Here is a 15500-nt window from a genome sequence, read left to right as displayed (position 1 = left end):
AAATGAATAATGTACTGTTTTGTTTATGATGCATACTCTTTTTCAATCGTTCGATTTAATCTAAAATTTGACTCTGCATGGACTTATAGTAAAACCGGGGAAGGAGATGACTAGTCTTGCGTGTGTATGAAAAAAGTTTTCGTTCTTCGAAGAGACATAATTACTTTTATGCATATAAAATTACTATACTATTTTTATTTATGTGACACGACTAGATGGATACATAAAGTTCCTGCACATTGTGAAAACAACTAGATTTAAATATGTGTGTACATTACATAAATGAAATCGACAATGTCGATATTAAACATAGTATGCATTTGTTTACAAGTTTGGGTGGGATTAAAGTGTGACGCCCCTTAGCTGTGTTTCAAAATATTGTGCAAAAGAAAATAACAATGCTGTTTTTTTTCTTTAATTTGTTTGAAACATAAAAAAATGATATCATGCAACACCGCAGAAAAGATGCAGATTTGCCGATTGCATAAGAATATTAATAAAGGCAACAATAGTCTTAAAAGTAAAATGGTTAAACAGGGCAGTAATAATAAAGAATAAAAGGCATTGGTGATGTGGATAAATAGTTTTAAAAATTACATTCGGGTTAATTTGCAGCACAGACTGAGGTTCTTGTATATTTTAAGACGTTGAATGACAGTGATTCGTCAAAACAGAGTATATAATTTATAGAATTTATTTTTAAAAGAATCAAATTTTGACTTTGCACAGCACGTGGTGACTCAAAATACGAATTAGTTGCTTTCGATTCAGCGATAAAAATGTTTTTTAGTATATATATATATAAACTACTGAGAAGTTGGAAAGGACTGAAGAAATATTGTGAAATGTTATATGTAATTGTTTTACCTCGGTTAAATTTACATTGTCAGAAACGTGCAGTAATTTTCGATACTGAACAGCTTCATATTGTACGTGTGTATTAACACCTACCTTGTAAACAAACCATATGCAATCACGTCATAGACGCTATTGGTTGATTATATTTGTTTGTGAATGATGTAAGTACTCTATTTCGTCTGTTTGAAAGTAGGGATGACGAATTTGATGGTGTGGAAGAGTTCACTGAGTCACAAAGGAAACTTTAAAACAAGCAAACGAATGAAAAAACTTGTTCATATCTTCCCTAATAACCGCAGTAGCATGTAATTATTAAAAATAATAATTTTTTACCCGATGTATGTGAATGTCTAATGACATTTCATCATGCATAGAATATTATCATGATGCTTTCACATCGTTTTAAATAAATATTATTAAAAAGATCGTTACTACGACCCTAAACACCTTGTTCCTTTGAATATTAAAGTAATATGGTGCAACGGAGGTAAAGTGCCGAAAATCATTCTCTCAGTTGCAACTTAGAGATCTTGCAGAAATGGCAGAGGTGTTTTCGAATGATTGTTCTCTTTATAACATTTATTTCTTATTTTATAGGAAAATATCTTTAGTGTTATTGATGTATTACTTTAATATATATTATTTTGATGAGGATGGCGTTTTTCTCAAATAAAAAGGAAGACACAAAATTAAGTCAGTAGGCTCAAAGGTCATTGTGTGAAACGGTTTCTTACAGTTATTACACGAATAAACAAAATTTATAGCTTTTAGACAGGTAGTAGTAGATTAGGAAATTAATGAGGATGGCAGGTTGAAAATGTTGAACTAGAAGCTGCTGATAATTGGCATATTTAGGACTTAACGTTTTACTCTCATGGTCGACCAAGAAGTAGATCTCCACAATTTTTTTCTTCTGATATTTCTGATACACTTCCAGAAATGACAGACAAAATTAAATCTACTTGTTAATCTAACTTCCATGGTACTTGTTATTCTAACTTCCATGGTACTTGTTAATCTAACTTCCATAGTACTTGTTAATCTAACTTCCATGGTTCTTGTTAATCTAACTTCCATGGTACATTCAGTTCAGCAGAACATTCTGTTACGGGAAAAGGCCCGAAAGCTATGAAATGTTTTCTTTTCAATTACGAATGGGAAATATTGCAACAAAAAATTAATATGAATTTCATTTATTATGTGTGCATGTATACTATTCAGTGTACGAGATTTATCAATAACAATGCTTCTATCCACCAAAGTATGTATAAGCTATAAAATCATTAATTTGAGAATTATTATTTTATTATTATTATTATTATTATTATTATTATTATTATTGTTGTTGTTGTTGTTGTTGTTATTATTATTATTATTATTATTATTATTATTATTATTATTATTATTATTATTATTATTATTATTATTATTTCTTGAACTAATGACCTGTGATGGGAATGATCATTGTGTCTGAAATCAGTTCTATATTGTCCGATAAAGTTTAAACATTATGCAAAATCATTTAGCACATGTCTTTCTTTGAGTCTTTGATTTGACTAGGCACTAACGGTCAAATAAGACCTTAATTACTGAAATTCCCATAACCTCTTTGTAATCCTAAATGAAGCGTTTCATAAATTTTCAGTGGCAACCATTTATCATTTATGTTGTATTAATATTGAGGCAGATTGGTGCTAATGATATTTATTTAATGAAATAAAATAAATAAATACTTTAGTTAGCAGACAATATGTGTGTATAATTATGAAACATTAATTTTATTTGCTTATTTATTATTCTTCGTAAAAAAATGAAGTAAAAATCCCAAGAAGATTTCGTATTCTCAATGAACTTTTCCTAGCGGGACCTTTTCATTTATTTTTTCGTCTTTTGTTTATTTGAGTTATTAATTTATTTAATGTATCAATATAATGAATATATTGCTAATTCAAGGAAAGTAATTAAATATAATTAAACGTTTATTTTCTGTTTCTTTATATCTTTCATAATTTTAAACGACCCCTTGTTGTGTTCGGCTATATAGTAATTTATGGATAGTAATACATAAGTCAATTTTGGTGTATACACGTTTGAAACATTTGCTAAATAATAATAATAATAATAATAATAATAATAATAATAATAATAATGATAATAATAATAAAACTTGCAAAAAGTTTATCTGTTGTATTTTTATATGCGTTTGCATCATATAATTTTTGTTTCTCTGGCTGTTTATTATAATCGACACTTCTGTAAAACAAATCGCCCGCTACCGATGTTATTTGCATTATATATGTGTATTTTAGTTGTCTTGTCTGGTTCTCCGTTCTTTTAACGTTTAAATTTTAAGGGCTGCAACATGGGAAAACGATATTATTGCGATTACTGCGACAAATCATTTGCTGACAATCCAGTGAACCGAAAAAATCATTTACGAGGAGTTATTCATAATAAAATGAGAAAGCTGCACTATGATTCTTTCAGAGGTTATAGGAATTATTTCTGAGTGTTTTACGTGTAACCTATAGTTTCAATGCCAACATGATTTCGAGTCCTCGTTATCGTTATCGTATTGTTTTTCTTGTTGATAGTGTATAGTAATATAATAATTTATAATGTATAGTTTATAATGATGTTACTAACTTCGTAACCAGAAGAAAATGAAGATTTGGAAAGAAATTTGAGTTGTAACAAGGTGACCGACCCCTCTTTTTCCGGGGGTGGAAAAAACTACAATGTGAGATGTATCACGTCATTTATGTTTGTAGCAGCAAAACAAAAATATCATGTGATACGTCTTACGTTGTAGGACATGGGGTTGTGTAGTCTTACAATGTAAGACATCGACCCTGATATTTATGTTTCGTGGGGCAACACGTAAATACTAGAGTTACATTGTACGACTAGTGGTGGGAATGGACTTGGGGCTAGTTCTACAATGTAAGACATAGTACATTAATTTTTTTTTTAGGGCTATGCCTTACTACACAAATAAAGGGCTTGTATAGCATGTTCAGATGTTGGTTGACATCAGAGCGAGTAGTCAGAGTTTTAGGAATATCTCACACTTGGCAGTCCATATCAACACTCTTCCACAAGTTGATATATAATTAATATACTTACTGTGGTGTTTTTATCCTGGTGGAATCAAAATCTGACGAGCAAATGGACGCATTTTCATCTTCGGTTGACGTGCATTAGAATTTGTTGAAATGCAATGGTAATCTAGGTACGCCTAAGTACGTTCAAGTAGATTGATATGGGGGATATATTTCTGAAATGTTGCTTAGCATTCCATTAGGCAATATATATTTTTATTCATTTAATTAAAGAATAATATTTCAACTGAACCCAATTTCAGCATTACTGGCTTTCTTTGCTTTCCAGCCAACTGAAATGTAGGCCAATGAAACTTGAAAACAGGTCCATTTCTTTTGTGACAATTTGAATTTATTAGAGAAAGACATCAGAGTAAAAAAAGTCTGACTAAAACATGACTTTACATTGTAGAAAAGTGTCATTATTTTAGTTGCCAGTTGTGTGAGATATTTCTGAAACTTTGACTTCGTTGTGATGTTAGTCGACATCAAAACACACTGCACAGTGCCATTAGGCAGTGAGACCTGATGCCCAAAATATAAATATCAGTGTCGAGGTCTTACATGTAGTACTAGACTTGGGACATGGATGAATCATTATGAAGTGAGTGCAGTAATTTTTGTACATGTTCATTCACCTCAGTTACCTAGAGGTTAAGACCAAAGTCATAAAATATGCATGTGTCTGGTTAAGGTTTATTAAGTTTAATATTTACAAAATCTCTTCATGTATCCTGTTTATACATGGGATGAATCATCTTTATTTGGTTAGCATGCTAAACTCATAACCAATAGAGTACAGTGGGTAAACAGCAAGTCGAATATCTTAAGCAAGAAAATAATTCCATTGTCATTTTTATCTTTCACAAAAATGTGCCATTTTTTGTGTTAAGACATGTTATGGGATATTTGATCCACAGAACCAGTCTATCGTCTTAAAAGTGATTCTAGTTTGAGTCCCCTGGATTAGGTTATCCTAAGTGTACTGTTTTTGTAAATTTCTTATAGTAATCTACATATGAATACAATTTTGAATTTGAGGTAAAGTTATGAGAGGGGGGATGGGTTGAGCTGAGGAGTGAGTGTGATCTTTTAAGCATCGATTAAGGATATTTTAAGATATAAAAAAATTCTGAGTAAATAATGGATATATCTTGTATTGTGGTACAAAAAAATACCAATACATTTTAACTTTTGGTTTACCACTAAATTAAATGTTCCATTTTAGATCATCTCATGGTGAAAAATATTTGATATTATCACTGGATATGAAAATATCTTCCTACTTTTCTTTCAGATCCTGACACAATTTTGGCAGAAGATGCAACAAAAATGCCATGCAAAAGATTTTACAACACTGGTAGGCATAATAGTGCATAAGATATGTTACATATTTTACTGTGATCCATCTTGGGTTGGGTAGGAGTGTACCTTTTACATGAGAACTTTTTGATGACAATTGGGCAGAAAGGGATGTTTTGCTTATGACACAGTTAAGAACTTAAACCATTTTGTGGTAAATGCAGATAAAGAGGGGACAAAAGGAATGTAAAAGAAATTTAATACAGCGCTTGAGTGATCATAAAAATGAAGTATAGAGATGGACTCTAAGGTCAGAGGAGAGGGAGAACCCTCCATTACTATCAAGGTACAAGCATAATAGAATATGCCCAGGTTGGAACATGCAGTTATCATGATTGCTTAAAACAAAAACAAGGTTTGATATTTTTTTAATTGTAAAATCTGAAAGGATCTTTGTTTTTGCAATTTGACTCGACTTTTAAGCGAGTATAGACAGCACTAGATTTTTGCTTCAGCTTGAGTTAATGATGTACCTTTTTGCCATAGATACCACCATCATTACTCCATAGCCATTGACATGTATGCATTTTCAAATATGGCAGAGAATTGAGAAACTGGATCAAGAAGAAGATGGATTTGGCAAAGTTAATCATTTAGTAATTCACCTCTTTATAATCACATCAGTGAATACAATATGAAATCATGGATTCAGTGTCTTTGAAACTGCTCCAGCAACCATTGTAACTGCAAGGAGGGGAGATTGGCCAGGACCATTGGGAGCCCACAATTCCCATCAAAAAAACTTTTTCATTGTGAATGGACCCCATAATTTTTTCTTGGTGGCAGGGTAGGGTGGAACAGTTTCTTGCTCTGCCACTGGATACACTCTTCAAACCACCAAAAGTAAACAAGGAGCAAAATTTAAAATGAAGCATGGCTGTCTCTTTGTTAAACATTTACCCCATGTATAGTGCTATCCGAATGCAGCAGAAATCAAAGTCAGTTTGACAAGCAATTTTTTTTGGATGGGTGGTTAGATAGCTTCTTTAAGTAATGCCATGGATTGTTGGAGATTTTTTTATGGTCTCATAAATAAAGCGCCATACCAATTCTGAAAACCATGGTAAAGTTATGCTGCTGAAAGCGGAGCCAGGAGGACAGACAATCCAGGGCATAACTTGGGTAAATGACATCATGGAGTCGTGGAAACTCATCCAAGGATCATCATCATAAAGCCCATGCAAGATTTGATTATTTTCCAATAAACCCTGGTAAAGTGTTGCCATAGAAACCAGTCCAGAGGACGGATAACTGGGGGCCTTCATTCCCATCAGTGATAATAGTGGAATGCATAAAATCAAACTCTTTCAACATTTCCTCAGGATAAAGCTCTGCAGCAACCAAATTTGGATGGAATCCAACAATCCTTGGTAAAAGTGATGCTGTAGAATCCATGGTCAATAGTATGGTGTCATAACTTGTGTAAATTATATAATGGAATGCTGGAAATTGACATCATGAAAGGTCTCATAAAGCATACAGTAAGGCTTGATCAAGCTATGCTGCAGAAATGAAATGAGGAGGGGGATGGAAAATTAGGGATCATAACTCCTCATAAGGATGAAGCAAAAAGGCTTGAAATTGAATCTGTTTGAGGCCTTCTCAATATAAAGTAACCATGTGGAAACCAAATTGTTTAGAGCTAGATGGACAGGTGTGATTTCTATAGGGTGCCACCAGATTTCGTTGAGTATGGTTCTTATAAAAAAGTAAAATGTACATTTTGTAAGAAACCCAATATATTTTATCAGTATTGTGGTATTGGAGAAACACTTTTCTCCAACAACTGTCCCTCTATCTTGTCAAGATTTTACTTACGTACTTTCTTATTCTGAAACAGAAAAATTGTTTTAGCTGAAACTCACTTGAAAAATGCTGAATTGGTGGATGAATTAACACTGTAACTACCATTATTGATCAAGCCTGCTATTCATGAATTTACACTGTATCCACCATTATGGTCAAGCCTGCATTTCATGAATTGACACTGTATCTACCATTATTGATCAAGCCTGCTATTCATGAATTGACACTGTAGTAGCCATTATGATCAAGCCTGTTACTCATGAATTGACACTGTATCCACCATTGTGATCAAACCAGGTATTTATGCATTGACACTATATCCACCATTATGATCAAGCCAGCTCTTGATGAATTTAAGAGCTTCAAAAGTCAGAGGTTATATGGGGCTTCTGTCTTCTGGTTTTCACTTTTAAGTGTTTTTAGGAATTACAGAATTTTTGGCATGTCCTGCAGAACTGGTGTTTACTTTGAAATGAGGCTAAATTCTGAAATATTTTGTGCAGATTTTTCTGTCTTATTCGAATAAACACCCCCTTGAGCATAGTAAGCACATACAATGCCATAATAATTGCATCCCAGGTATGTAACTTTTATGTCTCCATAGAGAATTTGTAGATTTGTTTTAAAGTTTGTTAATTGAGTTAGTGATAGTGCTATTTCCTTTCTGACAATACAAGAATTTGTCAAAACTGAGTTCAAATTGTAAGTGTTTATTTTTGTTAGAGGAGGTTAAATTGGGATATCTTAAGTGCAAAGTTAAGCTTTTTAATTTGCTTTTTATTTCTGTTAGAACTAGAACATAAAAACATGTTTTCTAGTTTCATCAAAGCTTCATCAGGTGAAAAACTTTAAAGTGATTATTTTTTAGAAATGTTCAAGTATATGGAATAAAATGTTAATACTTATTACATATTTTAAGTTTGCAATTTTTAAATTTACTAAAATATTAAATTTCTTGAATTTTTTTAGACCAATATATTCTGATATACATGTATATTGTATGCCTTCGTATTGTTATTTTTTTAAGGGTCATGTGACTATGGGGAAGGCTGTCGTTTCTCTCACATGACAGAAGAAAAACGCCAAGAACTATTGAAAAAGAGTAAGTTGATGGGTATGACAAAATGAAAAGAAAAACATTTAAAACTTCAATATTTGCATGCTGTATAGTATTGTACATTTCTGTGTCTTTTGCGTGGTTAAGGGTAAGTTCAGATAAATCTACATATATTTTATTGGTACAATTTAAAAAGGAACTCCAAACACACTGTCCTTCGTTATAAGCATTATTCCAAACAATTTGCTGTCCTATGTAAAATGGTGGTCAAAATATCAAATATTATTGTGGAGGGGTATTTAAGGGTAAATAAAACTGCCTGATGGCTGATGAGTAGAGATGCAAAATATGTAAAACTGCTGAACATAGGTGTGACAGATTAATCAAAATATAAAACCAGTATGACAGTAATAAATAAAAACTTTAAAACTTTATGACCCAGGAGCTAAACCCATGGGTGTCGGGATGTACAACAAGGCCCATTATTAGTTGTACCATGTGTATAATTTCTTTTCTTGCTGTTGTAAGTGTATTTATGGTTATAGGGTGGGAATCACAGTTGTTTATATTGTTTAACCCATGAGGTAAGTTCTTTTGGACCGGGATAGATGCCATGGGTCATAGTCTGATAAATTTTAACACTTGGGCATCACATATGTCAATTGTCAGACATATTCAGCACACAACACAGAAGTTGTCTGAAATTTACGTAAAACATTGGGTGTGATCCAACAATATGCCCCCATAAGACAATCATTGACCCAAGTTTCTGGTTTGAGTGGTGTAGGAAGAGTTAAAGAACATTGCAGTCAACAGTTTGCACAAGTTTTATAGATACTTTTCTATCCTTAATTGGGACTTCTTTTGCTATAAAATAATGAATTGTGTTAATATACTCCCCATTTCTAATATTGTTTCTTTATGGTAGAAGAAATCCTCTCCAAAGCAGATTGTTAAGAAAAATTGGATTTAATTTCATACACTTACTACTTTAAATCTTTTTTTATTCTTCCCTTAGTACCACAAAATCACATAGAAGAGTGATAGTTCTCCATTCTGAAGTGTCACACCTTCACATCATCTGATTTTAGTGCTTGTTTTGACTCTTCCTGATCACATGAGTCACATAGTTTGACAGCTGTGCTTAGAATGTAAGGGAGATAATAAGGGTCACATTTATTTGCTGTTGTTTAATAGGTCCAATATATAATCAATATCTTTTTGAAGATTTTAAGAATCGATGATGATGGTAATGATGATTTTGTAAAATCAGTGCATAGAGGGAAAATTATATACATGTCTATTTAGATGACTATAATCAGTGCATTCCTTTAAATTGATATTCTTTTCTGTCTGCATATCTGTTTTTATCTTTTGAGATCAAAATCAGTCTTTTTATGATACTTAGCCAGAAAAGTGTCAACTATATGTAATGTATATAAATTAAAAGAAAAGTAACGTTTGAAAGTTTATAAAGTTAATAACAATGTCCATCAAGGTGCATTTGGAATCAGCAAAGGTGGGATAATGACAGTACATGAGATAATATGAAAACGTTTTCACCCAATGGTATAAATTAAAAATAAAATAACATAAAACAGAACAAATAACTTTCAGGCTGAAGATAATGCAAAAACCAAAAGACTTTAACTAATCAGGGAAACAAATTACATTTTTATGGTCGTAACTTTCATATTGATTCATTACATTTAAGTTTTAATATTTTCAGGCCAAGTCATTAATCAGTATGTAATGTAGTGTTTATTTAAGAAAATATATGGGTAATTTGCAAACTTTCCCATTATTCCAGAATTCTCTTTACTAAACTTAGCAAAAGATGACAAAGTTTGAGATGGTAAATATATCCTGAAAATTGGATTGTTTCCCTTGTTTTATGCAAGATATATTGACATCAGGTTAATGGTGCATTCTATTCAATTTGACTCTTATAGCTCAAAAAATTAAATATCTGATCATTTTCTTTGAATGTTAATAACTATATGTTCCCAAAATCATGATAAAGGTAGTGTAAACATTAATAATCTTGAAAATAGGAGGGATAGGGTTCCAAGCTGCAAGGGTTCATGAATTTGCCGCCATTTTACATGATTGTTGTTGTTGTTGTTGTAGGGTTTAACACCATTTTTCAGCATGCGGCTATACATGGCGGCCAGTATTAATGGTGGAAGAAGAACCCGGGAAAACCCGGAAAGAACCACCGACCCATGAGAAGCTACTGGCAAGCTTTCTCACACACCCACATTGGCTGAATCCTAGACTTGAACCCACGCAGACAGAGGTGAAATGGCAGTGATCCGTAATGGAGAGCGCTTTAGACCACTGGGGCACTTGGGGCCCCCATTTTATATGATGTCTAAAAAATCACAAAACTTTTGACTTACTAAAATTAATTTGAAATAAAGACTTCGGTTTGCTAAGTGAGTATGAGATTAAGATAAAGAGAAAGTACCATTATTAATCCAAATATTTTTATCCTCCAATTTTCTGGACAGCTGATCTTCAGCATTTGTGATATATTTCAGTAGTACAATGTTTCTGGGTATAGTACAACGTTTCTAGGTACCAATTCTTTTTTTAAAGCTGATAAAAAATAAAACATTCAAATTTTAACAATAACTTGGGAATGTTTTTCCTATACTGGGAAATGTGTGATTGAATAGGTAAACATCAGACTGTAAAACTGCTTTGAATATTCAGTTTCAATTGATCAACTGAAGATCTTGTCAGCAGGCAGTTTACATTCATAGCAAAGTGAATTTTGTGATATGAGTTGAAATACCTGTGTGAGTTATTATATTTGTTTTCCCATTTCCAGTAAGCTGAAACTTTGTTGACATTTATCTTTGAGAAAGTGGTGAACATCAAAGACCTACAGGCTTCACAAGTTCTTGTCAGCTGAATTTTATTCAATGGCAGGCAGATTATCTCTTGATAACCTATTATTGGACATGGTCAGTCTTCATACCTATAGCAGCATTACAGATAATAGTATTTCATAATTAAACTTCTGAACCAGTCTAAGTGATTAGTCTTATTTGTATATTTAGGGCAGTTGTTGCATTATTTGGTATTGCAATGTCAAGAGTGGTTCAAATATTTTTAAAGGAATATATGAATTATGTTTCAGATTTTCTGAATTAGTAAGATAATAATTATATATATATATATATATATATATATATATATATATATATATATATATATATATATATATATATATATAGACTAATTTTGGCGATATATTCTGTTAAAGGCAATCTTGATTTTAGAACTCTATCCAGCCAGCTGTTTCCATACATCATTAAAATATGGGTCATGGTTGTAGATGCATTTCTAGCAATGACTTGTTGGGTTTTAATCAATTGATTTTGTTAATACAAGTATCATGACATTTGCTACAGTTTGTGAACTTGCTCATATTTTATAGAAATTAAAGTAATTATATAATTTACAGCCAGTACTATTTACACTTATCACCAACAGCATAAATGTACACATTTAACAGACTGACTTAGCTTTAAAAACAAACCAAAAAACACTAGAAATATGCAATCAGAAATCTTTCCATGCTAAAGAAAACATTGAAACTTTATCATAAAATCTTTCTTAACAATGCAGCTTGTTTGCCTATACCACTTTCAACCAGCACTAAACTTTCTGGATGCATTTGTTCACAATCAAGATATAAATAATGCAGACAAATGTTCATGGCAAATTTGCCTTGGACAAGGAACTAGTGCCAGAAAAAGTGAAAGCAATTTAATAATACAGGTAGGTATTACATAATTAAAATTGCTCCCCCCCCCCCCCCCCGTAAATCTGCAATATTTTTTCTCTCAGGGTGGGTGGGTGGATTGCCCTCAAACCTGGTACATATTATGGTCCTCAAGTAAAGATGCACATATTGACAAAATCTTTATGTTTCTTTTGTAAGAGTTATTGCCCTTTTTTACTTGAAGCTCAATGAATGCAGGTCAACTTGGTGAATGCAACAACTTGGGCCTTTTTAGTGTATTTGTGTGAAACTGTACATATTATGGTCATCATCAGAAGATGTGCATGTTGACCAATCATTGTACTCATACTATTGTCAGAAGAGTTCTGTACTATTTGTTACTATGGAGTCATCTCCATCATTGGATAGGTGAGAGAACAAATCGTTTACCATTCTTTCAATTTTTTATTGCTTTTTTTGTTGTTGTGATAAACAATTTGCAATGAAATGGAAGGCATAACTAAAATGGCCGTGTTGAAACATACTTAAATTTAGTCATGATGAAAATGGGAGTATTTTTCTTTCCTTTTGCAGCAAAATTTCTGTGCATTATTGCAAAAAAATTATGAATAAACTAAATTTTTTTAGGCAACAAAGCCGTCTGTTCATTAAAAAGTTTGACACAGAGTGTACTGAAGAAAATTGTATTGATGGATTGAAATAATTAGTGTAAGTATTTCTGTAATTAATTGTTTAATTGATTCATTTGTGTGGATATATATTCATTCATGTGTCTACTAACATGAAATATTCACAAATGATTGAAATAATTAGTGGCCAAAATTTTACCTACACAAACTAAATTTGATAATTTAACTAAAATATTCAAACTTTAGGACCATTATATAACAATTGAAGAAAAGAAAAATCATTCAGGAATTATTTTCTCTGGTTAAAAAAAGACAAATGACTAATCAGATGGGAGTATACAGGAAAAGGTCCAAGAATGGTAATAGCAATGAACATTAGGGTACCCATTTCACCAAATATTGCTTCACAGTGATCCATGGTTGACTGAAATACTTGTACAAATATATGACATTTACAGTAAATATGTTTTTATTTAATACTGAGCACTGGGCAATATTAGTAGCATAATGGCAGTATGAACATGGCATTACCATTAAAACCATAATGGAAAGGTCTTTAGAATGGAAGGGCAGTTTTTGTGTTGGGTGTGCATATTCTCTTATGCTTCCACTTCATGTGACCTCACCAGTTTTCACACTGTAAGACTGTGCAACAGCTCATGGCTGTTGTATTGATAGAGAGGTAATGAGGTGCTAAGGAAGCTTGATTGACATGGTGAACTGTTAATGGGCATCACACTTGCAGAGTGGTACATATTGGGATGAGTATGCATCATCCACCAAATTGGATCACTGTAACCTTGATTTAAGGACTATCACAGATCGATTAAAAGTTGTGTTTAGGTTATAATTCAAATGTCTCTTCACCTGTTGCCACCAAAATTGCAGTGAAGGTACATTTTAGGCATACAAGTGTGTCATACACTAAAGCTTGGTCACTGTGACCTACATTCTAAGATTAATTCAAAATTACTTAAGAAAAATTGATGAATCCTGTCTGATGCATTTCTCCTATACCTTTACACATTTTGTCATAAACGGATACCATTTGTGCTTTTTGGGATGAACATGTTTTGCACAAAACTGGGTCACATTGACCTATGTTTCAGGAGTAATTAAAAATTGGTAAAAAGTTTCTGTAATTTTTGTACCTTTTAACATATTGCTAACAAACTAATGCTGAGTCCCTCTTAGAATTGACAGAAAACCTTAGTCACTGTGACCAATATTACAACATTTATTCCAAATTTCTTAATAAATGTGTCCATCTACCCTTTCTTGGTTGAAAGACTTTTACATCTACCTCTGTTGATATCCAAACTTGCACTTAGTGGTGTTTCTTGAGCATGTGACACATAAAAACTGGGTAACTCTGACTTTCTTTACAGGATTTCAGTTGGTTTCTAGTATGTGTGAGCTAAAATTCTAATGTGTCTTTACTTATTTATACCAATCTTCCGTTAAAATTTATTTTAAAAATGAAAGCTTTTACACATCAGAACTAGATCACTGTGACCTTTTACCAGGATATAAATAATTACTTAGAAATAGATTTCAATACAAAACATGTATGGTAGATCCATCTGAGGATGAACCTATTTCACACAACAAATGTTTTTCACAATGACATGCATTCTATGATTAATGGAACATTCTTAAAGATAATGCCACGAGGATTTGCTGTTAGCTCCAGCTTACTAACAATTTTTGTTATAAATTGTTTTCTTTGTATTATGATTTAAGTCATTGTTGGGATAATTTCAATAATTTAAATAACCATGGGTGTTTGGCAATATTTTCAGTTCAAGAGGAAAATGAAGCAGCTGAAAGAAAGACTCAGGAGGATACAGAGAAGAAACAGTTAACTCTTAATGACTGGTTGGCAAAGAAATGCAAGACAGATACCTCTGTGAAAGAGGAAGAAGTGCCTCAGTTTAGCTTGCCTGAATCTCTAAGAAATATTCCTAATATTCCACCATCCTTGCTTCCTCCTAAGTTTGAGGACTTTCAAAATACTGAGCCTGTGGAATGGGGATGATACAGGACATGAGTCTTAGTGCTAAGTTTTGTTATGCAGCCTGAGTGAGAGATGAATTTGAAATATGCATCAAGGTCAAGTAGCAAAAGGACTTCACTCCTCATATGTTGATGAAGAAGTTGATGTCCCCTACAGCCACCATCTTCAAAATCTTGTCTCTTCTCCTAGATGGAAAGTCATATCAACATTGCGTTTCACCAGAAGGCTTCTTATGATGTCTGTTGGTACTAAATGAAAATGGTACTAATCTGACATCCATTTTGGCCACCATGGCAGCCATGTTAACAATTTTGTTACTGCTGCTTCTAAATGGAAAGTGATATTGAAATTGACCTTTCAGCAGAAGACTAATTTAGATAATGTTTTGCTTCAGAATGAAAATATTGCTGAACTGGCCTTGAATATAGATGGCTGTCACAATGAACATATTGAAAAGCTTGTCAACAGGATGGATTATCATATCAATATCAGAATTTTACCAAAAGCTTCAAATGATGCCTAGTTTTGGCTAAATGAAAATGGATTGTAGACCAACCCATCTCTATTTAACTAATAAAACAAATAAAAGAACAGCATTCATTGTCTTTGTATATTTTTTGTGTTTACACGAACTTGTTTTCTCTTGTTTTGCTTGTTTCAGTTATGAAGATTTACAAGCATTAGAAGGAGAAAAATCAATCTTGTCAGGATTTTGTATGTCAGAATTATATGTGAAGAAGAATTCATTTATCTCTTACAAAATTAAAAATTATTATCCATTGTAATTCATGATTATGGTGTACATTAAATGCAAAAATATATTATTAATCTGAGGAAAGTAGATATGATATAATTATTTTTTGGCCTATATCTTATTGTTGTTGTGGGCTAACACCATTTTTCCACACAAGAT

General features: G+C 32.3%; 1 protein-coding gene across 1 annotated transcript; it reads left to right on the top strand.

The window, feature by feature from the left end:
• The first annotated feature begins 3190 nt into the window (after window positions 1-3190).
• On the top strand, window positions 3191-15183 carry LOC149775641 (zinc finger matrin-type protein 5-like). The gene is made up of 4 exons (XM_089943598.1): window positions 3191-3347; window positions 5257-5319; window positions 8155-8229; window positions 14373-15183. The coding sequence occupies exons 1-4, from the start codon at window positions 3221-3223 to the stop codon at window positions 14606-14608; spliced, it is 501 nt and encodes a 166-aa protein (XP_089799724.1). The 5' UTR covers window positions 3191-3220; the 3' UTR covers window positions 14609-15183.
• Window positions 15184-15500: the final 317 nt, after the last annotated feature.

The sequence above is a fragment of the Sinohyriopsis cumingii genome, chromosome 19 (genome assembly GCF_028554795.1).
Source record: "Sinohyriopsis cumingii isolate HCF-2022 chromosome 19, ASM2855479v2, whole genome shotgun sequence".
In the NCBI taxonomy this organism is placed as follows: Eukaryota; Metazoa; Mollusca; class Bivalvia; order Unionida; family Unionidae; genus Sinohyriopsis; species Sinohyriopsis cumingii.
Note: the sequence above shows the minus strand (reverse complement) of the source record. Positions and strands in the feature narration are given on the sequence as shown.